Here is a 26,715-nt window from a genome sequence, read left to right as displayed (position 1 = left end):
CAGTCCCGCCCTCCGAGGCGGGGCCAGGACGTCTGCGGACCAATCACACAGCCCACGGAGACGCCCTCCCGGAGTGCCGGGGGGGCGATGGGTTGGGGGTGTTGCCACTCTTGTGGCGTCACAGGGCAGGGGCTGGTATGAGTGCGCCGGGGGAGGTATGGCCGCGCTTTTCTGAAGTCACTTGATCCAATACTGGGGCCCACCCGTGGGGCGGTTAAAGGTGGCTCTCCTCGGCCGCGTCCTGGAGAGGGGTTCGTGGTGCCCCAAGATGGGAAGGAGTCCTGCGGCCTGGCGGGCCTGACGCCCCGCAGTGGTTACCGGTCCTCGGGGTGACCCCGTGCTTCTCTGGGGAGGCCGCAGGTCTGGTTCAGCGGATGCGGCTGGTGGCGGAACAACCGCCTTTAGAGTCAGTGCGCCTGTTCTGTGCTTGGATGTGGAAGGGGTTGCCGTTTGTGGCACTGCCGGTCCCCGCTGAGGGGCCCCTAGAGCTGGGAATGACGGGGTGGAGTGGGTGTGCTTCCTTGCCAGGAGGGGTGTAAACATGCCTGTTGTCCGTCTGAATCCCGTCTGGCCTGGTTTCTTCTCAATGAGCAAAGGTCCAGTGGTTAGGAAGCGGCAGCTCTGGCTGTTCACACTTCTGCCCATCTCTGTGGCTCAGCCTGGCATCCTCCACTCATTTCGGCTGTGCAGAGATTGCAAAGGTAGCAACTCTGTGAGGCCACTAACAGCCTCCTTCCCTGTGCAGTGGTTCTACAGGACCACTACCAAGAAGAGCCTTTGGCTTGTGGGAGAGCAGCAGTGGTGTGAAATTGTGTTTCATCGTGGCCCCGGGGTGCTTTCTCTTTGCTTTCAGAAGTTGTAGTGTGAACGGGGCACATCTGTTGTCCAGTCCCCGTTCATTCAGCTCAGCATCAGCTGGCCTTGCATCTCATTCATCTCCTCCAGACGTCTGTAATAACTAGAGGCTCTCTGCCAGCTTGATAGTGGCTTTGTCTGAATGTGTGCTGTGTCTTTCCTGTACTTGAGGAAGTTCAGTCTTTGACTAGACACAGGCTGCTTCGCCACTGCATGTGTACTGCTGTCTAATTTGTAAATGTTTGCTGGGCTGTGTCTTCGTGTCATATTTCTGTGGGTTTGGCTGCTAGTTAAGAGTATCAGTTATACGTGAAATATGTATCTTGTGGTATCTGCCATCAATTATTACTGAACACAATGAAAAAAGTAGTTCCTGTGGGTGGGTGGTTTTGTTTTGTTACAGTTGCATGTCATACCTAAAACTACTGTATTCAAATCCATGTTTTCATAATACTCTGTTTTGGCCTTTTCCCTATGTAATCAACTTGTACATGGAAACTACAACTGCAGAATTAAACAGTTGCTGCCAGCATGGAATAATATTCCATATAGGTCTATAGAAGCAAAGTAATTTGGTTGTAATAAATGTTTAGGGGCTTCCTTAATTCTGTTTGTAATATCTATGAGTGGTGGTAGATAAAAATAATTTTCTATTATAGGAAAGTATAATTATAGAAGTTTGTTACTTATTTTCAAATCTTATGGAAGATACTATTTTTTTTTTCTTACTGTGGAAGACCTTCAAGTCAGTATGGCAGTTTGCTCTTGAATAGCTAGGTTTAGAGATTATAAGAAGCAAGGGGTTCTTCCTTTTCTGCTAGTGTAAGTAGAAAATGAAATAAAATAGGACAATGAAACAAATAGAGTATTTATAAATTAATATGGAATAGAATAAGTCAGTGAAACAACTAGAGCACAGTGTGGCATGATAAAGTGACTTACCCATTATTGCATGGAATATCTTGAGACAGAGGTAGTATTATACACATAGTGTCTTAAAAAGAAGAAGTAGAGGTATACTTCCAGGTTTCATTTCTTTCTTAATTGTCAGATTTTTCTTCATCATAATGTGTGCACTGGGAACTGACTTTTTTTTTTTTCTAATTATATTTGTTTGTTTCATTTCTAGGTTAAAGTGAAAATACCTTTTGGAAACAAATACCTTGATGCAATCTTTTCTCTCCCAGAGAAAAAATCAACATATGGGGTGATTCTTACCCATGGTGCTGGAGGAGATATGAATTTCCCTCACTTGGTGTCTTTGGCAGCGTATCTTGCATCCCATGGAGTTCTGTGCCTGCGGTTTACTTGCAAAGGCCTTAACATTGCCTACAGAACTAAGGCTTTCAAAACAGTTGTGGTAAGAAGTGACCAAATTCTGCCAAAGTATAGATCTGTGGATATCTTCTGCATTTTTTAAATTATACCCAGAGATAAGTCCAGCAACAATGGAAAAATCAGAAGTGATGGTGGTTAGCTAAATGGAGCACTGTTTGTAAAAAGAAACTGCAGGAACAATTTTTATACAGGCAATAGCTGGAACAGCTGCAGCAAGTATGTGGTTTTGAGTTTAGGGAGAGAAAGGCTTGAGGAAAGGATGTGAAGAGAGCAAAGGTGTTTTGTGGGAAAGCTTCCAGCTGGGAAAAATTATTTGGGATGGAAACAAGATGTAGGTGTTCTGGGAGGGCTTTGTGAGGGGAAGGGGACTAAGGGATACAGCTTTGTAAGAAGTTTTGAGACGAAGGAAGCTGGCTTGAGAATTGTGCTAGGTCTCTCAGGGTTAGCAGCTGGGAGAAATAGAATTTGGGGAAAGAGTAGGGGACTCTGGGTAGCAGGAGGAGTTGAAGCAAAAGAGATTGAGAGTGGCATATGAGAACCCTAGAAACTAAATATTCTTTGATTTCAAAATCAGTTTAAACTGCTATATGTGTGCTTATCTCTTTCTGCTGCTGCTACATTATTTAAGCCAGTTTTTCTATACCCAGGTTTTGTTAAAATTAGCAAACTTTTGTTGTAATAGTATCAGCGTGGAGTATCTTCCTCTTCTGAAGCATGTAGGAAGGAGGGGAATTTTGTGTCCCAATTATCTATCTACTTCTACTGCAGCATGGGAAAGTAGCTTGAGTGCTTTGCATTGAGCATCACACATATTTACAAGGGATCTAAATCCAGCTCTTAAGGAATTCATTTGTGTAATGCTGTTGTCATAATATGTACATAAATTTGAAGTCAGATGTTGCAGCCTGTAATATGGATCTATCTGTTCTCCATTCTTTTTTTGAAGAAGCATAATGTGAGTTTATATTAATATGATGGTGTGTAAGGTAATTGAAAGGCCTCTGCTGAGATAGCATGTGATGAGTTATCTGCTAAAAACCTGAAAAATCAGTTGCTGAATTTTTTTTATGCCAGACATAACTGTGCCTTAAACTTTTCATTGTCAGTGACCTCAGTGAAGGGCATTTTTACTAACTTTATTTTCCTTTTGATGGGGTAGGAATATGAATGTGGTCTGTTACTGTAATTAAGTTGATACACAGTAACCATTTATGTTGAGTAACTTGATAGGGCATCTGAAATTTTAGACTTGTTAAGAACTAATGTGAAATTGCTTAAGTTTATTTTGCTGTTGCTGCACAATGTTATTCGTTCATGTGAGAAAAAGGGAGCAGCTTGTGTGTTTCTGTTCTTTGTTTAATCTACAGTGCTAAAAGAGACAGTTTGTGTTTGGTAGCTATAAACAATTCCCCAACCCCCATCTGTCTTGATTATAACTTGTAATGCTTCTCTTTATTTCTTTAGGAATACTTAAAGCTTTCAGATGATTATAAACTTTCAGGTGTCTTCCTTGCAGGTATTGATTTTATTATCTATTATTTTCTCTCTTCTACTGCCTCTAATAATAACAATCTGAAGCTACTTCCATTCTAAAGTCTGTCCCACTTTGGTAAGAAGTGCATGGACATCTGTGGATCAACATGTTTCAGCTATCTGATGACAGTTGAATGCTCTGTAACTTTCATTAATTGATTAGCAGTCCACTGACTGCCATGGGAACATAGGTGTCATAGGTTTGCATTTGGGCATCTGAACACTACCAGCCCTGTCTGGTGTGCAGCTCAGCTCTCTTGTGGCTGGATTGAGCAGCACCGTGTCTGCAGGTCACAAATGGGAGCACCCAGCCTACCACTTTCATTGAATTACTTTAGGAGCATGATTGCCTAGACTATTTACCCTCCTTGTGATGCCACAGGTCTTGATCCAGAAGGAAGATGGAAAGAGTATGAGTTCATGTTTTCCAGATGCCTTGGGAGAAAACTTTCTTGTCCCTTGAAAGTGACTGGGCCTGAGTTCTCTAATAATCCATGTATACTTTTTAACTGTAGGTCTTGAAGAATTCTTGTTACTGGTAAGTGGGAAACTGCTTTCCCAGAACAGGTTTAGGTAGATAAAACCTAGCAGCAGATAAAAATATCAGTTGTGTTATGTGAAAAGGGAGGTAGATGAGTGTGATTAGGAATAACTTGATACAGGGAACTCTGAATGTTCTCTGACTAAGTGAAACCAAATCTGTGCTGATGCAATGTAATCCTACTGGAATCAGCTACTTCCAACACTCGGTTACAGAGCGTTGTCACCTCATTTATTGCTTCTTTGAGGAGATATTTTCACAGTATCACAGTATCAAGGTTGGAAGAGACCACAAAGATCGAGTCCAACCTGTCACCACAGACCTCATGACTAGACCATGGGACCAAGTGCCTTTGATATCCCCTTGCTGTTACTGACTAACCTCATGCTACCAGTTGATGTTTGTTTTATTTCTCCCCCTTCTACTTACGCTATTAGACGAAGTTTGAGGTGTATATAAATGCTTGATAGGTTGGTTTGGGAAGGAAAGTGCATAAAAGTTTAATTTGAGCATATCTTCAAATTGCATGAAAAAAAAATATACGAGATAACATTGCTATTGAATTTCAAGCGTCTGGAGCATAGGAACTGTCCCTTTCTTCCCCCAGGATGGGCTGCTATTCCTTACAGTATTGCAAAAGATTCCTCTGTGTTTTTTGGTGGGGTTTCCCTCCACACCCCTGCTTTTTTTTTTTTTTTAATGGAGATGTGAAATCATAATATAACCAGATAAATATTTTAGCAGAAAATGTTAAAATTAGGATTTTTCATGAAGTAGATGAATAAAAACATTCCTAGTGTTTTGTACTGTTGGTACACTGAAATGCCCTCAGTTGGATTTGTGTTAGGGGTTGTTTCCTCGAACAGAGTGTGGATGAGGTGACAGAATATACTTTTTTCCTTTAATATGGGAGAAAGGTCGATCCATGGGGTCACGAGCTGCTGCTTCTGTGATACGTCAGCTTAGCCAGGAGGGGGATGATGATGACTTCATTCAAGGTCTAGTGTGTTTATCTTACCCACTGCATCGACCAAAACTTCAGTCCAAGCTCCGGGATGAAGATTTGTTATTTATCAGATGTCCAGTGCTGTTTGTCTCAGGATCAGCAGATGAGATGTGTGAAAAGGTGAGTACCCCTATAAATCGTGCTACAAAGAGGCAGTATGGCAGAACAGGAATGAGTCTGAGTGACATCTCTGATTAACAGTCTTCTCTAAATACTTGTACATCTGTCCATCTATATATCTATCTTTATATATCTTCTGCAGGAAGCCTCAGGTAGGAAAACTGCATTTGACATAAAGAACCCTGATAGTGCTTTCTTTTGGTTGCTTAAAATTTCCACATCATGTCTGATCATACACTTTAGCAAACTCATCCTTGGGCCGCTAAAATACTGCTGATTGAAGTGTTTCGGATTTTTTCATGAGATTGTACAAGTTAAAAGCAGCCTGTGGAAGGAGCAAGCCATTTGCTAATTTGTTTGAACCATTTCAGACTATACAGCACACCTTGTGCTGTGCTACTAATTTCTCATTAGTATCACAGTGTCACTAAGGTTGGAAGAGACCTCGAGGATCATCGAGTCCAACCTGTCACCACAGACCTCATGACTAGACCATGGCACCAAGTGCCACATCCTATCTCCTCTTGAACACCTCCAGGGATGGTGACTCCACCACCTCCCCAGGCAGCACATTCCAATGACGAATGACTCCCTCAGTGAAGAACTTTCTCCTCACCTCGAGCCTAAACTTCCCCTGGCGCAGCTTGAGACTGTGTCCCCTTGTTCTGGTGCTGGTTGCCTGGGAGAAGAGACCAACCCCTTCCTGGCTACAACCACCTTTCAGGTAGTTGTAGAGGGCAATGAGGTCAGCCCTGAGCCTCCTCTTCTCCAGGCTAATCAATCCCAGCTCCCTCAGCCTCTCCTCATAGGGCTTGTGCTCAAGGCCTCTCACCAGCCTTGTTGCCCTTCTCTGGACATGTTCAAGTGTCTTGATGTCCTTCTTAAGCTGAGGGGCCCAGAACTGGACACGGTACTCAAGGTGTGGCCTAACCAATGCAGAGTACAGGGGCACAATGACCTCCCTGCTCCTGCTGGCCACACTATTCCTAATGCTGGCCAGGATGCCATTGGCCTTCTTGGCCACCTGGGCACACTGCTGGCTCATGTTCAGCCAGCTGTCAATCAGCACCCCCAGGTCCCTCTCTGTTTGGCAGCTCTCCAGCCACTCTGACCCCAGCCTGTAGCTCTGCATGGGGTTGTTGTGGCCAAAGTGCAGCACCCGGCACTTGGACTTGTTAAATGCCATCCCGTTGGACTCCGCCCATCTGACCATTTGGTTGAGGTCCCTCTGCAGAGCCCTTCTACCCTCTAACTGACCAACATCTTCTCCTAACTCGGTGTCATCTGCAAATTTGCTGATGACTGACTCAACCCCCTCATCCAGATCATCAATGAAGGTGTTAAAGAGGATGGGGCCCAATACTGATCCCTGGGGGACACCACTGGTGACTGGCCGCCAGCTGGATGTGGCACCATTCACCACCACTCTCTGGGCTCAGCCCTCCAGCCAGTTCCTAACCCAGCACAGAGTGTTGTGCTCCAAGCCACAAGCTGACAGCTTAGCCAGCAGTTTGCTGTGGTGGACAGTGTCAAAGGCCTTGCTGAAGTCCAGGTAGACCACATCCACAGGCCTCCCCACGTCCACCAGACAGGTCACCTGATCATAGAAGGAGATCAGGTTGGAGAGGCAGGACCTGCCCTTCCTAAATCCATGTTGGCTGGACACATTTGGCTAGTCGCATTTTCATGACAAATTATTCTAGCAAAGTAGTTCTACTTCAAATCAGACTTCAGTGGCAGAAAGCGTGTTTTGTAGAGATTAAGAACAGGTGTGCAGAGGTGAGAACAGAATGGTTTTCTGCATTGTTTTCATGCAAATAGGTATCTGCTGTTCTTGAACAGTTCAGCTTGAATTTGGAAATGTGTGTGATTGCTATTTTCTATGCTAGGAAGAGTTTATAAGGAGTCAGGATGCTTTTGAATTGTCACCAAAGTTAGTCAAGACTAGCAACCATCAGATCCTTGGAGTGCTGTTTTAATGGGGAAATTGTCAAGACTTTCTGAGCTGGTTCTTAGATCTGTTTGTGAGAAAGCTTAACACATCAAAACAGCTCTCTAGGGAAATATGTTGTTTCTCTGACACTGCCACTTACTGGTTGTAGTACCCTCTGGCAGCAAAAGTGGCTTCCTTGATCAGCATGGGGGAAGGACCTTTGCACAGTGTTGTGACCTTTGCAGTTTTTTTATTCTGTGTTTGAGTGAGGACAAACCTTTGAGCAGATTTCAGTACTGAATGCAGTATCATCACACTTTTCCTATCAAGGTGTTTTTAATGTTCGTGCAGACCCATTTAAGAGCTGCCTGTTACAATACTGCATAGACCAACTGGGAGACCTCTAGGAGTTGCACAGTTTGTAGCAGCTGATTCACTAACTTTTTCATTCTTGTTTTTTCTGTAGCAATTGCTAGAAGGTGTGGCAAGCAAAATGAAAGCCCCTAAAAAAATCCATTGGATTGATAAAGCAAACCATGGGATGGCAGTCAAAGGACGAACAACAGATGATGTCATGGAAGAAATAAATGCCCATGTTTTCTCTTGGCTTAGAGAGAACACTGAACAGGAGCAGAAATGATTTACAGTGTTTAAGCAGTATATTCATTTAGTTTTTCATAAATGCAGCAAATCAGAATGTATTATTTCTGAGTGCTGTAGTTTTTGAATAGAGGGCTAAGTGTAAGTGCAAATAAAACTTTTATTGTACGTCTAAAACAATTATTGAAAACAATAAAGGAGTTTTTGAAGGAAGGACTGAAAAATTACAAAATATTTAATACCATGGCAGCATTGTTTTCTGTTTCTATCGAACAGAATTAACCAGGTTGGAAAAGACCTTTGAGATCATCAAATCCAACCCATCATCCAACACTATGTAATCATCTAAACCATGGCACCAAGCACCCCATCCAATCTCTTCCTAAACACCTCCACTGATGGTGACTCCACCATCTCCCTGGGCAGCACATTCCAATGGCCAATTACTCTTTCTGTGAAGAACTTCTAACATCCAGCCTAAACCTCCACTGGTGCAGCTTGAGACTGTGTCCTCTTGTTCTGGTGCTGGTTGCCTGGGAGAAGAGACCAACCCCCACCTGCATACAACCTCCCTTTAGGTAGTTGTAGACAGCAATAAGGCCTCCCCTGAGTCTCTTCCTAAGCAACCCCAGCTCCCTCAGCCTCTCCTCATAGGGCTTGTGCTCCAACCCCATCAGCAGCTTTGTTGCCCTTCTCTGGACACGTTCCACCAAGTCAACATCTTTCCTGAACTGAGGGGCCCAGAACTGGACATGGTACTCAAGGTTTGGCCTAACCAGTGCTGAATACAAGGGGAGGATGAAAGCCATTGGCTTTCTTGGCCACCTGGGCCCACTGCAGGCTCATGTTCAGCCTACTATCAATCAGTACCCCCAGGTTCCTTTCTGTTTGGCAGCTCCCCAGCCACTCCGACCCCAGCCTGTAGCACTGTATGTAACACTTAGTAACACATTACACTATGTAAATGCTTTTAACTAATACTTGAAGTAACATACTGGAAAACACCTACTTTGACAGGAACTCTTCAGATGTGTTTAGGATCTATTACTGATGCCGTACTTGTTTGAAATTAAAACCTGATGATTTGTAGAATGCTCTGAACACATCCCCTGAGGCTGGCCAGCGTGGATTGTACTACTCTGCCTTGGTGCTGTACCCTGCCACTCCAGTGTGCTTCAAAACCTGTGATACAGAGAGAGGAATCTCTTTTCATTTATAGTGTCACTACCCCAAGTAGCCAAATTCTGTGTCTATGAGGGGAGGAGGAGGTAATGCAGGCATGGTTGTGCATAAGTAGCAGAATACATGGGTCAGTTATGAAAAGTCAGTCTCCAGCAACTTCCATTGTGTAAAGGATTGGTCAGAGAGTCCCTCTGAAGAGATGAAGACTATTAAATACAAACTGGTAAAAGATTATACTGGAGGAGAAACTCCTGGAGGAGGAAGGAGGTGTGACATTGCACAAGGCTTTCTACGTGAAGGGTGCTGAAGAGGCAGGTGGGGAGGCCTGGGCCTTCGTACCTATTACCAGGAGCAACTGGAGTATTGCAGAGTGGATGAAACAGTTCATGTGTGCTTGCAGCTGCAGCCTTCTCTATTATGGGCTATGAGTAAACTCTCAGTATAGCCAAAGGTTATAGCAAAATTTTAATTGCTTTTAGCCAAGTCAGCAGCAAGTATTGGCTGAATGATGACCCCAGAGATGAAATGGCTGGTTGGTCCTGAGAAAAGCATCTTGACATTGTCTCCTGAGATGCTGGTCTCATCTCCACTGGAGAGTTCCCCAGAACCTGCTTTGGTCAATTCTGCATCTTTATGGCATGTAGCTTGCTCAACATGAGTATGCAGAGCTGCTTTGTGTGGCAGTTCAGAGCTGCTTAATGTATGTGCTGTCAGCCCTGGTTAACTGAGAGGGTTTCTGATGTTTTGGTCAGGTGCTTAGATGAGCTAGAAGAAAAATCCATTCACTAGATTAGTATAGTTATATATTGTTTGCCACATGAGCAAATGTGGAAAATGATAGGCTTGCTTCTGCTACAGTAAAAATAATAGGAAGGTCAAAGTAAAAAATGTTAATCAGATACAATATTATTCTGTTGTTTCTTACAAGATGCCACAAGAATTCTGATCTCCCAGCAGTAATGGGGTTAAATAACCACAGCAGAAATACAGCTGTACAAGAAAATAGCTGTATGGATTTTAAATTGACTGATTGCATTACAGAGAAAATACCCACTTTGTACTGGAAACACAGGTGTTGATTTTAGAATCTGACTGATTTAGACTTTAAAAATCTACCTATGAATCAGATGATGTTGAATTGCCCAAATGTAACAGAATCATGTAGGTATTTTTAAAATAGACTAAAAACAATGATCAGTTTGGTTTCAGTAATCACAGTTCTATGCTACTTATTTTCATATTGCCAAAGAGACTGAGCTTCATAGACAAAGTGTCTGTGAAAAATTGAATGAAACCTAAAAACTTTTACCTAATATTCCTAAAGTGTCAATAGTACTGTGTTTCTCCTTCAGGTTAAAGAGATGTATTATAAACCACACATCACTGTCTTTGAGAATGCTGATTCAGAAGGAACAAAGTTATGGTCTGAAAAAGAGGACTTGGGATAGATACATGGTGGGGGGGGTGGGGTGGGTATAAACTGACAATTCCTATTTGTCCTTTAATAGACTTGTGAACAGATTCAGTATAACAAGTGTGAGTAAAAAGTATCTGCACTTCCAAGGTATCTCAGGACAGTAACACATGGCTGATACAAATGTGGATTTTATTAAAATAAAAAAGTTATAAAAATGTTTTTGAACATGGCTCTTCAACCACTGCATGAGAAGAAGGAAAAAGGGGGTGCCTGGTTTTCTTCCATATGAAGATCATGATACAGTAAACTTCATAATAGTCATTGGCATTATCCATTGATACTTTATGCATGTCTGACTTTAAGTCTGAATGTAGGTAAATATTCAAAAATTGTTTCTTTCAGAGTTCATCTTTGGCCTGCATTCAAAAAGAAGAAATATTTTTCAGTTAACTGGCACCTCAATTTTTAACAGCAAATCCTGCAAATACATTAAGAAATGTTTCTAAATTTGACAGATGTTAATGGTCTAACCTACTGCCTAATACCATGGGGTACTGAGTGATGCCTACTCCCATTTGGTTAAGAACTGAGGACATTAGCCCTTTTCATTTAATGCTGTATGTACCATACCTTTTTTCTGTGGCAAGTGCATGGGAACAGGTCATCATCAGGCTGCTGTACTTTCTCCATCCCCTCTCTGATTTTTGGCTCACTCACTTGCAAGCTGGCATATTCCTAGTTTTAAAGAAAACATGGTATTGTTAATTCATAAACTCATTAGATTGTCTACCCTGACTGCATTGACTGCACTGACTCAGCTGTGCAGTTCTATAGCAATAGGGGCTGTAGAACTTGTGACTCCAAGCTATGTCACAGACAGGGTAAGCAGATACTCAACTGCAGACAGGAGCCCCTGTGGGTGTCTCACTGGAGCTTTAGTATCTCAGTGCTAATGCACAGATATTTTCAGCTGTGGTTCACAGGGTGTGTGTCTGATGTGGAATTCTTTGATCATTGTGGGCAACATACTCCTGCAGATTAGATCAAGATGTGTAGGATCAAATTGCTTCTCTCAGAATGCCAGTGTGGTCTTAAGTGGTTTTGTAGGAAATGATTGCATTCAATATTTGTAAACCAACTGAAGTTCTTAATTGCTGCTGCTTGCTTTGTGGCCTTAGTACTAGACTGGCCAATTTCCAGCATCTCCCTTTCCTTGAACTCTTTCTGTGGGATTTCTCTTTCTGTGGTGGAAGGCACTAAAAATATACTAACCTGGAGAAGTTTGAAATAGTAACAAAAAATGTGGTCTCCCATGAGATTGTTTCTTGCAAATTCTTGTCCAGATTTTGCAATGTTTTTTGCCTGTTGAAGAAAATAGAAGTTATTTTCAAATTCTCAAGCCCAGTAGTTATTTCAGGGTGCCAGTATTGCTTCTGGAGTTTAGTGCTGCCAGTTCAGGATAACTGATTTATGTATGCCTTCTTAATTTTAGATGTAAGGGAGTCTTATGAAAAGATTCTTAATTTTTCCAAAGTTCAGTTTAATTTCAACTTACAGGCAGTGCTATGTATTTTTTTTTTAAAGTGCTCTAGAGTTGATGACAGTAACTTTCAAGTCCTTCTAATAGATTGTTTTGTTTTAAAGAAATGCTCTTCTTGCTCTATTTTGTCTACAAACTTTTCTGATTACTTCTAAATGTGTATTTACCTCTTTATCATGCTCTTTTGCCCACTGTAGTTTTTCTAGTAGATCACTCAGGTCACTTTTAAACGGAATATAATGTTTCCAAGGCTGCAGCTCATTATAAAAATGCTCGTAGTAGATGGAGTCTTGCTTCAGCACCACACTGTTTCCTGCTAGTAGATAAGGCAATCTGTATGCTGCCACTGTGCCATCAATATTAATTTGATATTTATACTGGAAAGGAAATGACCATAAATTATTAACAAACAGAAGACCCAAGTAGCTTGGTTAGGTTGTATTATTCTGAGGGCACTGGTATTACTGACTTGCCGATACTGAGAAATGTGGGATTGGCTAGGCAAGCATCAGTGCTTAAGTAGCTTTTATTGTTTAGTTTGGAATTCATCACAGTGCAGGGTACACAGAGATGCCCTCTTCATCAATTAAGTTCTCCAGAAATTCTTAGGTGCTCATCCTGGGATGTGAGGGTAGATGTGTCACTTCATCCACTGATTTTCCCACTATGTTAGTTATGTTAGTAGTCCTGATCGCTGAATCAGGAAAAAGAAATAAAAAGGAACTTGGTATTATATAGATTACACAAGGTTCTACAGAACCTCTAGCTATAAATCAAACATTATTATCCTCAGTGTTAAAGCTACATAGCAGTTAATCCTATGGGAAGGATGCCCATTCATGCGTGTTATTAGTGTGCTAAAACAACTAAAAACCACTTCATTACCAATAATATATACAAAGTTATTTGATAATGGGAAACACTGAGAACCTAGTTGCCCAAAATGGTTAGTGGCTTACCTTAAAAAAATCAAAAAATGAAATGTGCTTGACAATGGGGCCATAGAGACTTTCATCATGTTTAAAAAAAAAAAAGTTTGTGAAAGCAGCATCTATGATCTCTGGATATTTTCTGCTGAGTTTTACAAGTTCAAGCCTCTCTTTGCGACTGTCACGTCCTCTCCAGAATGCTGTGGTATTCTTGTCTTCCCATGATGGGCCAGTATTCGCCTGAACTGACATCATATCCAGACTGACTCTGGGGGACAAAGAAATGATTTAACAGTGAAGCCTACTGGAAGGCTTTTTAACTGCAATCACTTCAGAGAGTTTACACTACCAACAGGCAAATATCAGGTGTGAAGCTAAGTGGCAAGTACAACTGTTTATGCATTGTGTCAATAATTTTGCAGGTAAAAAAGTAGATAAAGAATGTCAAATTCACAGGCCTGTGGCAAGGCAGCAGCAGTCTAATGACAACGCTGGAAAGAGCACCTGTCAGTAGTCATGGGGAAAAAAGGTAGATAGAAGTGGATATACATATAAAGGGGTTACCAAACACCTACGTGTAACTATCTTAATACCACATATTCCACCTCCTTAGAAACATTGCTAAATTAAAACATATAATTTGTGGGAGCAAATTTAGGAAAAGTCTTGATAATGAAGGTAAGGAAAATGAAATAAATGCAGTGAAGTGATAAACAGGTTCACAAAGGATTACAAAGATCTCTGAGAAGCTAGCTTTGTAAAGTTTCGAGACAGTAACAGAGCAGTTAGCAAGGTCAGTTAGGATCGGCAACCAGAGTGGGAGATGGTAGGTCCTAGGTTGAGAATTCTGGCTGTGTTGGGCTTTAAAAGGTACAGAAAAAGTATTCTAGGAAAGTCAGGAAAAAAGAGCCCTGGCCAGTTGTCAACATGTTCATGGCTGGGAAACACCACAAACAGACAAAATGCTGAAATACCTTGAAACATTCACCCTAAGGGTTGTTTTCAGGGACTTGACCATGTTTCGGTTAATCTTGATTTTTTAGAAGTAAAACAGTGATGTATTTGAATATGTGTCATTTATGTTGTATAATAGATAATTTGGTTGATGTTAGGATATTGATTACATGATTATTGCCTGCCTATAGGGTGCCAGTGTCTCAATGAATAAAACCAGCTCATATACTGTTAACACAAGTATCCTTTTGGAAAATCATTCACTGTGAATTCTGTGGAAATTTCAAGTAATTTCTTACCGTCCCATAGTCTCCAAAACTGAGTCTGTTAAGTCATATGTTGGCATGACAATGTCTTTTGACTCACTGGAACCACACCATGAGAAGATGGGGTGCAGATTCTCTGAAGACTTCTTTTTCTCCAGAGGCCAGTCTCCCAAATTAACAAAAAATTCTACATCTGGCATTTTCACCTAAACAGAAGCAAAGTAGAGACAAATCCATTTTAATAAAAGCCAGTATTCTTCTGCTAGCATCTTGCATTTTAAAAACAGCCTCACTAAGGGGAAAAAACAGCCATGTCTTTAATATACTCTATGTACCTGTAACACATTGTGAAAAGCTTAGAAACATGTTAGAAGTACTGAGATGACAGGTTAAAGCCTACAAGATAATTTGGTTTTTTTTGAAGATTTGCACAAAGTCACATAAATGCCTTCTTTTAGTTCCTTTTTTTTTTCTTTTTTCTTTTTTTTTTTAAGGGATAGGAACACTCCAGTTTGGAGGATGGTTTCTTTTTATACTTTACATGATTGCCCATGCAATTTTTATCCCAAGCTAGTACTGGGATCTGGTAGCAATTGTATAGTTCCCAGGTAAACTGAACCACCCCCTTTACTGTATGGAAAACTGTTGTTGGCTGGTAAATTTTCTGCCACATCAGTGAACTGATTTGTCCTGTGTCTGTGACTAAATTCAACAGAAGTAACAGAAATGAACAGCCATGATGGGGAGATCAGATTTAGTCAGTGCTGGGGTTAATTATTAAACATAACATCCTCACTTACCTGAAACAGTTGGTAGTATGGAGCCATATCTGAAATCACTGTCACAGCCCCAAACCAAACAAAATACTGTTGATGTATAATGAATGTAACAACATGACAAAAGGCTTAATTTAAAAACTTTGATAAAACTTTGATGTACCTTCATCTTGTGCATTGTCTGTGGTTCTGGAATTTACAAACTAAGTCAGAGAAGGTACAAAGAAAGGCAGATACTATGCTAGGGATGGACCAGCTGTTTTGTGAGGAGAAAGTGATAATGGTGGAACACTTCAGTTTGGAGAGCAGAAGGTGACATATAGTTGAGTTTTACAGAACTCTGAAGGCATGTATAATGTTATTGCAGAACTGATACTCTATCTGTTTAGTTCACCTTCTCTGGAACATTAATTTTAAAAATTATACTACATCATCCTTAGATACCTCTTTTAAAGCAAAGAAATCCTAGTGAAATTAGCTTGCCTTTGCATATTCTCAAACAGACTTCTTGCTGCGTAGCAAGTTTTTTGAGCAAGTTAAATGAGAACTGCACCGTGTGCACAAGATTGGCACATCTCAGGTTTTATGCATCTGATTATTATAATGGCATTTTTGTAAAACTGTTGGAAGAACTCCAAGAGTAGCTGTCCTGATTACTAACAGAGAATTTAGAGAGCGTGATTGTATGTGTGCGATTAGGATGTTTGTACAAAGTGTTACCATCAACATGAGAAACTACCTTCTCTGAAGAAACCCCACAACTATGAATGTTAATAATTTTCAAATTAAATATTCCTATACATGTAAAAATAGAGTTTAAACATATTGCTGAACCATCATATATATGCATCAAAGTGTTTCTTCTCTTAAATCTCCTTATTCTTCAGATCAGAATAGCTGGGCACAGGGTAACATTTCAGGAGTCTTCTGTGGCCAAAACAAGCTGCATTAAATTTCTAATTGATTTTTATGGACAGAGACAGAAATTAGTAATTTGCCAAATATGAAACACTCTCCTAAATGGCTGAAAACATTTTTCTTTAACCTGACAACAAGGAAAAACTTTGGCAGAGACATCCAGAAATTCTGAAGACCAATACCCAAAGCAGTCTTTTTTGTCTTCACCAGTAAGACTGACAGAAAAGGTTTTACTGTATACCTTGGCTTCAAAGGTGGTTTGGCTACAGTCTAATCTTCAGTGCTGTAATTAGTACAGTGCCACCTAATGGTTATAGTGAACATAGAAAAGCTACAAAATAATTTTATTTACATCCTCAATGGCAGAATCATTCAGCAAGTTAGCTTACTTCCTATGCCACAGAGCAACCTTTTAGAGAAATAAAAGCTAAATTCACGTCCTCTCTTAGACACTCTTAGATGGAACAAACCCCACTTGTATGTCCAGTTGTTCTTACCATTCTTCTGTTCAGTATCAGTCATTGATAACTGATTTTTTCTTGAAGCAGATACAGGAACATAACTGACCCATTACTAATGCTGAGTATAGTGGAAAGGTTACTTGTCTATCTTCTACTTATGTGTGTTTAGCTTTTCACAACATGCTACTACTGAGTCTGTTAAATCTCTGATACTGTAACCCTCACGCTTTTCTGCAGAAAATAACCACTCACTCCCTGTCTTAAATAGGTGTCCATACTTATCCAGCCTTTTTGTAGTATCCTACCCTTGTCACTTCAGCAATAAAATTGTGCTGCACTAACAGGTTATGTTTTTTACTGGAAATTCAATAAGCATCTGCTGTAGTCCACTATTTAGTTACAGTATAACCAAATTATTAAACGGGCACTGAACCTAGGACAGATCTCTGAAGACAAATTGCTTTGTCTTGTTACAGTCAAAAATAGGTAATAACTTGGATATGTTTGTATTTCTCTCACTACTCTCTTTATGTAATAATCACCTATTTGTGTGTGTTGAAACTTCAGCCCTGCTATATTCTGTCACTACATACGTAATGTCAGGTTTTTCCCCAAAGGTTCCCTAAGAAAGAGTCCATGTGGTGCTCTTGGCTGATATACCACAGGGGTTTCCCCACACACTACCTATTGGACTCTTGGTACTCTTTCTCGACCTTTTATGTCTTGGTTTTTTGACACACAAAATTCAATCAAGAATAACATACATTCCCTATAGTTTTGTTGGGTTCCCCCCCATTCTTCCTGTAAAATGTACTAGCAGAGACAGGATTTTCTATTAGATGCTGATTTGTTTAGTTCACAGAAAAAAACCCTACACTGTCCAAATCCATCACACTCTCCTATAAAAGCTTGCTATTCAATTAACATTTATCTTACTCCATACACTCATCAGATAGCATTCTAGAGCATGCCAACTTCAGGCAAGGAAAATCCATCTGACCTTTCCGTTATTAAGTGAAGAGCAAGAAGAGCTTTTTAACACAAATAGCAACAAATATGCTGAAGCTTATTTATTAAGCCCAGGCTTCTATAAATTAGGACAGACAGAATAAATGACTCTACGGATGTACTCACTTTTCTTGTCAAAGAAAGCAGAATCGCATCCATGAAAATTCTGAAGCCAACGTGTTCCCCATACGTCTTTATATAAACCTAAAATTAAATGAAGATTTTACTTGTCTGGTGTTTTCATTTCACAAAATGATTGCCACAGTTTAGAGCTCATTTAATCACTTGGTAACTAGTCAGACAGATTCTACAGCTGTAGAGATTTACAAGTCAGCTGGGAAGCTTCAGAAATCTCGTCTAACTCACCACAGAAAAGTGATCAAAAAAACCCAACAAGACAAGCTTTGTTTGCTTTTGCAGGCATTTTAGGTCTGTCTTGTGGAAACAAACTGGTTGCCTATATCTGTTGTGTTCCTTTGTTCTCATTTCCATATGAAACTCCAGTAAAGTCAGTATGCTTTTGTTTAAAAAAACCCAAGTAGCTCTGATCCTCAGTGGAGATCAAAGTGGTGTTTCTTTTACTTCAGAATTATGCACAAAGTAATTTATTGATGCATACTAAATTAGATGATTGTGACACTCCAAAGTAATACTATTTAGAGAACAAGAAATTGAATTAGCTTTTACGAGGCTTGGGTCTGTGCCCAGCAATCATATTGATTGCTTGGAAAGTAATTTGCCTGCACTGTGCTTCAGCTCAACATGGACAAAAGGCACCTTACAAAGTAGGATGGATATTTTTGCGTTTGTATACAAACTTCAAACTACTAAAAGACATGAAAGCAAGCAGAAGTTTAAAGAACAGACTACAAAAAGCCTTTCAACAGTGAACAGCTGAACAGCCTAGTTGTATGGCTTGCCACCAAATCCCTGGGTGGACTTCACATCAACCCATCCCGTACCTCATTATCTTTGATGGTGTAATGACACAAACTCTGTCTTTGTCCAAACCTCTGTGGAATTTCTTTTGCAATCTTATCTGGATCAACAATGCGAAAATTTGCTAGGTCTCTCTGAATTTGTGGAATGATTTGAGGGCAGTTCATCACTTCCAGCCAGGCACTGCTCTCCTCCTGAGGGCAGTCACAGTTTTCATGGTAAATAGGCCCTATCAGGAACACAATTATTATTTTAATAAGCCACGCTATTGAGTTGTTGAGATCAGAAAAGAGGGTGAGGCACTGAACATTCATTGCTTAGAGACAAACCCTCAGCAACTCTATATGGATGTTTGAACTTTTTTTAACTTTAGTGGAATTGTGACAAGCTACATTAACTTCTGTGTGAGCCCTCAACACGTACTTGCTAGGCAACACTTTCGCAGTATTTGTTTCATTATATTGAATAGTACATGCAGGACACTTATAAAGAAACCGTAATTCCAATGGGATTTGATGGGCCAAAGAAGTAACAAAAGTTTTGCAGAACCCTGTGCTAATCCTAGAAGACATTCTGGCATGCAGTATGTGAGAAAAAGCCATGTGTGTGGTGCTGCTTCTTACCTTCTAAGATATATGGAGATTTTGCAACATGTTTCTGTCCAGTTCTGACTTCTATCTTCAGGTTTTTGTAGCTTGCATACATCCTGTATCTCACAAGGAACGAACCATCTTTCCTGTCTAACACTTGCACACCAACACGAGTGAACTGCTCATCAGGAGCAGTGATCTTCACCTGGAATGCATTTTCACCCGGTGATGAAGTGAACCTACCCAGGGAATAATAAGTGGGAGCTTAATAAAAAAGGAAATGCACCACAGGTTTTTCAGTCTGATAATTTCCTTTTTGACTTGATAATTTCCAATTACTTCACTGGGACACACTAGGCTGCTATGAGCACATCCTTGTGTTCACATGCAATGTATGATTCTTCCAAAGAGAATTTTGTTAAGCTACATAAGATGTCTCATGCTGCTAGAAGCATTAGGTAACAAGAAGGTTCCACGCAGATACTCATGAACATGCCCCCAAAGTCATTTGGTGCACTACATGGAAGGAGGTGGTAGCAAGGTGGGGATCAGTCCGTTCTGCTAAGTAACAAGTGATAGAACAAGAAAAAGCAGTCTTAAGTTGCACCAGGAGAGGTTTAATTTGAGTATTAACAAAAACTTCTTCATTAAAAGGGTTGATAAAGCACTGGAACAGGCTGCCCAAGGAAGCAGGAGAGTCACCATCCTTAATGGTATTAGAGTTGTAGATGTGGTGCTTATGTGGTTTAGAGGTGACCTGGCAGTGCTAGGTTAGCAGTTAGACTCCATAATCTTAAAGGTCTCTTCCAATCAAAACAATTTTGTGATTCTGTTCTATGTTGAACAGTTTCAGAAATGTATGGGAACAGAGCATCTTTAAAAATGCAGCACAGCACAATTAGCTCAAGTTGATAATTACTATAAATGGGAACATTGAGAGCAGATAAATGGATTTTGGTAGATACATCTCTCTATCCTGTCCTGTAAGGGCAGGACAGGGGGCAATGGTTTCAAACTGAAAGAAGGTAGATTTAGATTGGGTATGAGGAAGAAATTCATTATTGTTAGGGTGGTGAGGCACTGGAACAAGTTGCCCAAAGAAGCTGTGGATGTCCCCTCCCTGGAAGTGAGCAAGGTCAGGTTGGATAGAGCTTTGATAAGCCTGATCTAGTGCAAGGTGTCCCTGTCTATGGCAGGGAACTTGCAATTAGACTGATCTTGGAAAGTCTTTTCCAACCCAAACCATTTAAAAAATATAAAAATAGAACAAGCTTCATTACAGCAGTTTAGCAAGTCTGTTATTTTACATACAGAAACAAAATGTTTCCAGACGACTTTATTTTCCAGGTATAATTACGGAAGACTACAGTTAAACTTCTTAATCAATATGGTGGCCCATACAATGGAGGGGAGGGAAGGGGGAAAGAAGTGTTACAAACGCCAATGTCTTGATAGGGAGAAAGCATTATAGCAGGACCTTGTAATTCAGCACCTACTTACGACAGTTTGCTGAAATTCACAATATGGCAATCATAAAACGCTCCATAAAACCAGACAAAATAATGTGAAAACTCATTGTTATCACATATCGTTGAGATATTAACCAAAATTGACAGTCAAAATGCTGCATCTGTCAACTTTGTTCCAACTCTTCCAGCACAGTCCCAAGTTATGTAGGGAGTCTGGGATAGCGTCGGAGGTGATAGAAGCAGCTGGACTAGCACATTATAGCCCAGCAGCCTAGCCAACTTTCCTAAAACCTCTCCAGACATACTAAAGAGCTGCAAGTTCAACTAAATGCTGAAAATATAAGCTGAATTGGCAATCACAGACTTTCACAGGCCATGGCACATCTAATCTGGACAACCTGCATGGAGAAGCACTCTGAGCTTCCTAGCTTGTATGTTCAGGGTTTCTTTCTGTAGGAATGGAAAGCTGAGCGTCCTCTCAGAACTAAGCTTACCTATCTCATTCCAATGAACTTTGCCTAATGGCCTACAGAGTAATTCCTGAATGACATGTTTAGGAGAAATAATGATGTTCCTAAGAGTCGAAACAACCAGGACACCTGAGTAAATATATCACAAACTAAATAGATTCGTTATTGTTACCATTTTAACAAAGAACAATAAATAATAAATTGTTGGACTAATGCAAATGTTTTGCTGCTAAACATTTTTCTCTTCTCAACCCCTTATACAAGTATTTGACACTGCTAAAAAGATTAATTAGCTTTTTCTGTGTGGCAGACAGAAAAAGCCACTACAAGAAAATCCTCAGTAAGTTTCCGACTAAAATTGGCAGGCAAGATCAGCCTTGCCCAGGATGGAGCACCAGTGCGATTAAAGGAGGGGGTTAGGATGGGACAGTACGCTTTGTTCCCTCACAAGGCACCCACAATTACGATTCAGATCCAGGACCCGCAGATATTTAAACGGCTGCGCAAGGTGGGTTAAGCCCCATACCCGTGTACCCGTGGTGGAGGGGCTGATGCTGGGGAAGGGCGCGTAGCAAAGCTCTGCCGCTCCTCGTCCGTCTCGTTCCACGGTCCTGACGGAGGGCAAGGAACGTGACTCTTTAACCCACCTCTCAGATATTTCTCCTGCCCACAACCTTCGAGAAAAGCCGTCGCCGCGCTTACCTCTGCCCTTCGGCGTCCACGGCCTGCACGTAAAAATAGCGAGCGGGGAGGACAGCCTCCGCCCGCAGCCCGGGCCCCCATACCTCGCTGTGCTCGGGGCTCGGCCGGCCACTTCCGCCCGCCGCCGCCACGGCTCCCAGAACCACGCAGAGCGGCCACAGGGCACGCATTTAGACCTCTTTCCCTGACGGAGGAACGCCTCCGAGGCGCGGGAGGGAACGCCGCCGGGACCTTCTTCCTTCCCTCACCACGGCACAGGGGAATTCTGTCCTCGGCGAGGCGGCATGAGATGGGGAGGGAAGGAGGACGTTGAAGGGCTTGCAGGGCCGCTGGCGCCCTTTCTCTGCACCCTTCTCCCGACCTGACGCCTCAGGGTACCATGCCCGCCGCTCCTGAAGGAAGGGAGCAGGGGCAGGACGGGGCTGTCGTTCACCACACCCCCTGCTTCCGCTGAGGTGCGGTGGGCGGCGCCGGACTTCCCGCACCGAGAGGCGCTGCTGGGTGAAGCGGGACGGTTGAGGGCCCGGACCGGGTTAACCCTGGGCTGCGGCAGTCCCGCGGCGGCCCTGTGGCTCTGCTGCCACCCACCTCAGAGGAAGGGCACTGAAGAAAGGCAGCTCTGACTTGCGCGTCGGACGTCTCAGTATCATTCTTTTGTCATGAGCTCAAGTTCCACTCGTTCACTCCATTTCCATAACGTGAGGATAAAAAATAGTTTGTAATCCGGAAAACTAGTTTTCAAAAGCCTCCCCAGAGCACCCGAATCAAATGTGACAGCTCAAGTCGCTGTCCTGGATTGCTTGAGTGAAGGGACTCCTCACCAACCCAATTGCCCAATGTGCACATTGTGTGTGATTCAGTAGCCTATTCTGCGTCAATACAACCCGGGATTGCATTACAGAAAGCTGGTGTGAAACACTAACACTAAGCATAACTACATACAGACCTTTAACATCATTGGGTCTAAACATAAACCTAACGCTGCAAAGCCCATCAGTAAACCATGTCCCTGAGTATCACATCTACACAGGGACTCAAACACTTAATTTGGCAGCCTGTTCCAATGCTTGACCTTTTCAGTGAAGACATTTTTCCTAATGTCCAATCTAAACCTCCTCTGGCACAAGTAGAGGCCCTATCCTCTTGCCCTACCACTTGTTAGTTGGGAGAAGAGATTGACACACACCTCACTACCACTTTCTTTCAGGTAGGTGTGACCGTTTGAGGTTGTGCCTTTAAGAAAGGGACAGTGTTGGGAACACTCTGGCTGAATGTTTTTGTATCAAAATGAAAACATGATATTCTAAACTAATTTCATTGGTAGATGGGCAGAATGCAACTTTAAGTTTTAGAGCAGTTGGAATTTTTCAGAGTTTCAGCCTGTTCTGCCATTCCAGCCTGTTCTGCCTTTCCTGCCTGTCTGCTTCTCAGCAAACTAGCCAGAGCGGACCTTCAGATAAGCAAAACTAATGCCTGCATGTGCTTTTGAAGCCTAATAATATCTCTTTTCCTTAATAACTGCCTTTCTTTCTCTCTTGTGGAAGGTTGAGAGAGGGCTTAGCTCTCCCTCCTCCACAGAGTAAGAAACCACAGCTAACTCAGTCGAAGAGCAAAAAGCTATATATTTACAAGCATATATGGAAAGCAGGTTATATATAACACAATATATACAGGTATTTACAATATATACACAGAAATACACAGCAAAGACAAATAACACAACAAAAATCCCTCCCTCAGGGAGGGATCCCCTCTTTGGAACCCCCTCTCTCCCCCCCTTACCTCCCTTTTTCCCCAAAAAGGGGTTAGAGAGAGAGAAAGGCAAGTTACTAAGGAAAAGAGTTGTTAGCAAGCTTCAAAAGCCCATGCAGGATTAGTGTTTGCTTATCTGAAGGCCAAGTCCAGCAGTTCGCAGAAGAAGCAGGCAGGGAGAACAGGCTGAAACACCAAACTCCCCCAACTCCCAAACCGAACTGAACTGAGGAAAAAAAAAATTTTCCAACCGCTTCACAATCTAAAGCTGAATTTTTGTTTATCAACCAATGAAATTCGTTTAGAATATCAGAATGTTTTGGTTCTAGTACCAAAAACATTAGCCAGTGTGTTCCAGCAGTGTTTGTTCTTAAAGGCACAGCCTCAAACGACCACAGTCCACCCCTTTCTAAACAATTTCATTGGCTGTTCGTACTGTCCATCCAATCCAGAACAATATTTACAGTTCGTAAGTTAAGTTCATCGTCCATTCCGGCTATACTCAGATGTAGATGATTCAGAAGTCCAAGAAAATCCAAAATCAAGAAAATGGAAAACAGTTTGTCTCTCCGCAGACGAAGCGAAGAAAAAGGGAAACAGGGACTCAGGGACTCTCAGTTGACTCAGGGCTCTCAGGGTTCTCAGGGTTCGTGCACCGTAGATTCCTCAGGGACTCTTTCCTTTGGACGCGCTGTAGCTGTACAACATTCTGAAATTAAACTCTCTCAGCTAAAGTTAAATCTCTTTGTGGAATACACTGAATTTCACCATTCTCTTGCATTACCCAATAAGTGTGACCCGGACCTTCTGCTGAAACCACCCCTCGGACAGGTTTAGCCTCTCCTGAGGGCGAAAATACCCAAACAGTTTTACCTAACAGATTCTTTTCCCTAACAACAGGAACTCTATCACCTCCTACTTTCTGTAGCAGATCAGAATGTGCAGGTCCAGCTCGGTTCACTGAACCTCTACTGTTCACCAGCCAGGTTGCTTGTGCTAAATGTTTCTCCCAGTTTTTCAAAGATCCACCTCCCATGGCTTTGAGAGTGGTCTTCAACAAACCGTTGTAGCGTTCAATCTTCCCTGCAGCTGGTGCATAGTAAGGAATATGGAAAATCCACTCAATACCGTGCTCTTTTGCCCAGCTCTTTACAAGGTTGTTCTTGAAGTGAGTTCCGTTGTCTGACTCAATCCTCTCTGGAGTTCCGTGTCTCCACAGGATCTGTCTCTCCAGACCGAGAATGGTGTTGCGTGCAGTTGCATGTGGGACTGCGTAAGTTTCCAGCCATCCAGTGTTTGCCTCTACCATAGTAAGCACGTATTGCTTACCAGACGAGAACGTGGTAGAGTGATGTAGTCAATCTGCCAAGCTTCACCATACCTGTATTTGGACCATCTGTCACCATACCACAAGGGCTTAATTCTCTTTGCCTGCTTAATAGCAGCACAAATGTCACAGTCATGGATGACTTGTGTGATGGCATCCATGGAAATGTCTATGGATCTGTCACGAGCCCATTGGTATGTTGCATCTCTGCCTTGATGTCCTGACGAATCGTGAGCCCACCGAGCTAAGAATATCTCACCTCGGTGTTTCCAGTCGAGATCAAGTTCAGAGTCCTTGTCTACTTGAGAAACTCTTGCAGCTAGATCTGCCTGATGGTTGTGCTGCTGTTCCTCAGTAGCTTTGCTCCTGGGAATGTGAGCATCAATGTGTCTCACTTTCACTGGAATTCTCTCGATTCGATCAGCAATGTCTTGCCACAGGTCGGCTGCCCAGATGGGTTTTCCTTTCCTCTGCCAACCATTCTTCTTCCAGTTCTTTAGCCAACCCCATAGAGCATTGGCTACCATCCATGAGTCGGTGTAGAGATAAAGCTTTGGCCATCTCTCACGTTCAGCCACGTCGAGAGCTAGCTGGACAGCTTTTACCTCTGCAAACTGACTGGATTCTCCTTCTCCATCCTTCGCCTCTGCAACTCGGCGTGTTGGACTCCACACTGCAGACTTCCACCTTCGCTTGTTCCCGACGAGACGACAGGAACCGTCTGTGAACAAAGCATATTTCTTTTCATCATCAGAAAGGTCATTGTATGGAGGAGCTTCCTCAGCACGAGTTACTCTCTCCTCTGGAGGTTTAGCACAGTTGGTATCTTCAGGCCAACTTGAGATCACCTCCACCAGACCAGGTCTTTCAAGATTTCCCATTCGAGCTCTCTGTGTTATCAGGGCCATCCACTTAGACCAGGTGGAATCTGTGGCATGATGTGGTGTGGAACCTTTGCCTTTGAACATCCAATTCAAAACTGGCAATCTGGGAGCTAAGAGAAGTTGTGACTCAGTTCCAATTACTTCAGAAGCTGCTTTCACTCCTTCATAGGCAGCTAGAATCTCTTTCTCTGTTGGAGTGTAATTAGCCTCTGAACCTCTGTAACCTCGACTCCAGAAACCAAGAGGTCGTCCACGTGTCTCACCTGGAGCTTTTTGCCACAAGCACCAGGTTGGACCATTGTCACCTGCAGCCGTGTACAAAATGTTCTTAATGTCTGGACCATCTCGCACAGGTCCCAGACCCACTGCTTGGACTACTTCTTGCTTTATCTGGTCAAAGGCTGCTTGTTGTTCAGGTCCCCAGTGGAAACTGTTCCTCTTTCGAGTCACATCATACAGAGGTTTCACAATCTGACTGTATCCAGGAATGTGTAGTCTCCAAAATCCCACTATCCCCAAGAAACGTAGAGTTTCTTGCTTGTTCGTAGGATTTGCCATGGTAGAGACTCTATTTACCACATCCACTGGAATGTGTCGGCGTCCATCCTGCCACTGCACTCCCAGAAACTGGATCTCTGTGGTAGGACCTTTCACTTTGTCTCTCTTGATGGCAAAACCTGCATTCAGGAGAATGTCCATGATTTTGTTACCTTTCTCGAAGACTTCCTCAGCAGTTTTACCCCAGACGATGATATCATCGATGAACTGGATGTGTTCTGGAGCACCACCTTCCTCCAGAGCATCATGGATTACTGCATGACAGATGCTGGAGCTGTGGATCCAGCCCATTGGCAGTCTGTTGAAAGTGTACTGGATTCCTCTCCAGGTGAAAGCAAACTGAGGCCTGCATTCCTCTGCTATGGGAATAGAGAAGAAGGCATTAGCAATGTCTATGGTAGCATACCATTTGGCCTCTTTGGATTCCAGCTCATACTGGAGTTCCATCATGTCTGGTACTGCTGCACTCATAGGCGGAGTTACTTCATTCAGGGCTCGGTAGTCCACTGTCAGACGCCAGTCTCCATTCGGCTTTCGCACAGGCCACACTGGACTGTTGAAAGGTGAATGAGTTTTGCTGATGACTTTCTGACTCTCCAACTGACGAATCAGATTCTGAATGGGCAACAAAGAGTCACGGTTGGTTC

At 42.3% G+C, this 26,715-nt stretch overlaps 2 protein-coding genes across 2 annotated transcripts; one reads left to right on the top strand and one right to left on the bottom strand.

Annotated features, from left to right (window-relative positions):
- Positions 1–125: 125 nt before the first annotated feature.
- On the top strand, positions 126–8,056 carry TEX30 (testis expressed 30). Its single transcript, XM_009905245.2, has 5 exons — positions 126–155; positions 1,985–2,215; positions 3,658–3,709; positions 5,185–5,393; positions 7,793–8,056. The coding sequence occupies exons 1-5, from the start codon at positions 138–140 to the stop codon at positions 7,964–7,966; spliced, it is 684 nt and encodes a 227-aa protein (XP_009903547.2). The 5' UTR covers positions 126–137; the 3' UTR covers positions 7,967–8,056.
- A 2,830-nt stretch (positions 8,057–10,886) lies between these two features.
- POGLUT2 (protein O-glucosyltransferase 2) lies at positions 10,887–21,944 on the bottom strand. The gene is made up of 10 exons (XM_009905255.2): positions 21,548–21,944; positions 18,940–19,145; positions 18,340–18,545; positions 17,504–17,581; positions 14,248–14,420; positions 13,025–13,262; positions 12,233–12,442; positions 11,798–11,887; positions 11,156–11,260; positions 10,887–10,941 (listed from the first exon to the last, which is right to left on the bottom strand). The coding sequence occupies exons 1-10, from the start codon at positions 21,715–21,717 to the stop codon at positions 10,924–10,926; spliced, it is 1,494 nt and encodes a 497-aa protein (XP_009903557.2). The 5' UTR covers positions 21,718–21,944; the 3' UTR covers positions 10,887–10,923.
- Positions 21,945–26,715: the final 4,771 nt, after the last annotated feature.

The sequence above is a fragment of the Dryobates pubescens genome, chromosome 7 (genome assembly GCF_014839835.1).
Source record: "Dryobates pubescens isolate bDryPub1 chromosome 7, bDryPub1.pri, whole genome shotgun sequence".
NCBI classification, from domain to species: Eukaryota; Metazoa; Chordata; class Aves; order Piciformes; family Picidae; genus Dryobates; species Dryobates pubescens.
This window is presented reverse-complemented; position numbering and strand designations above follow the sequence as displayed.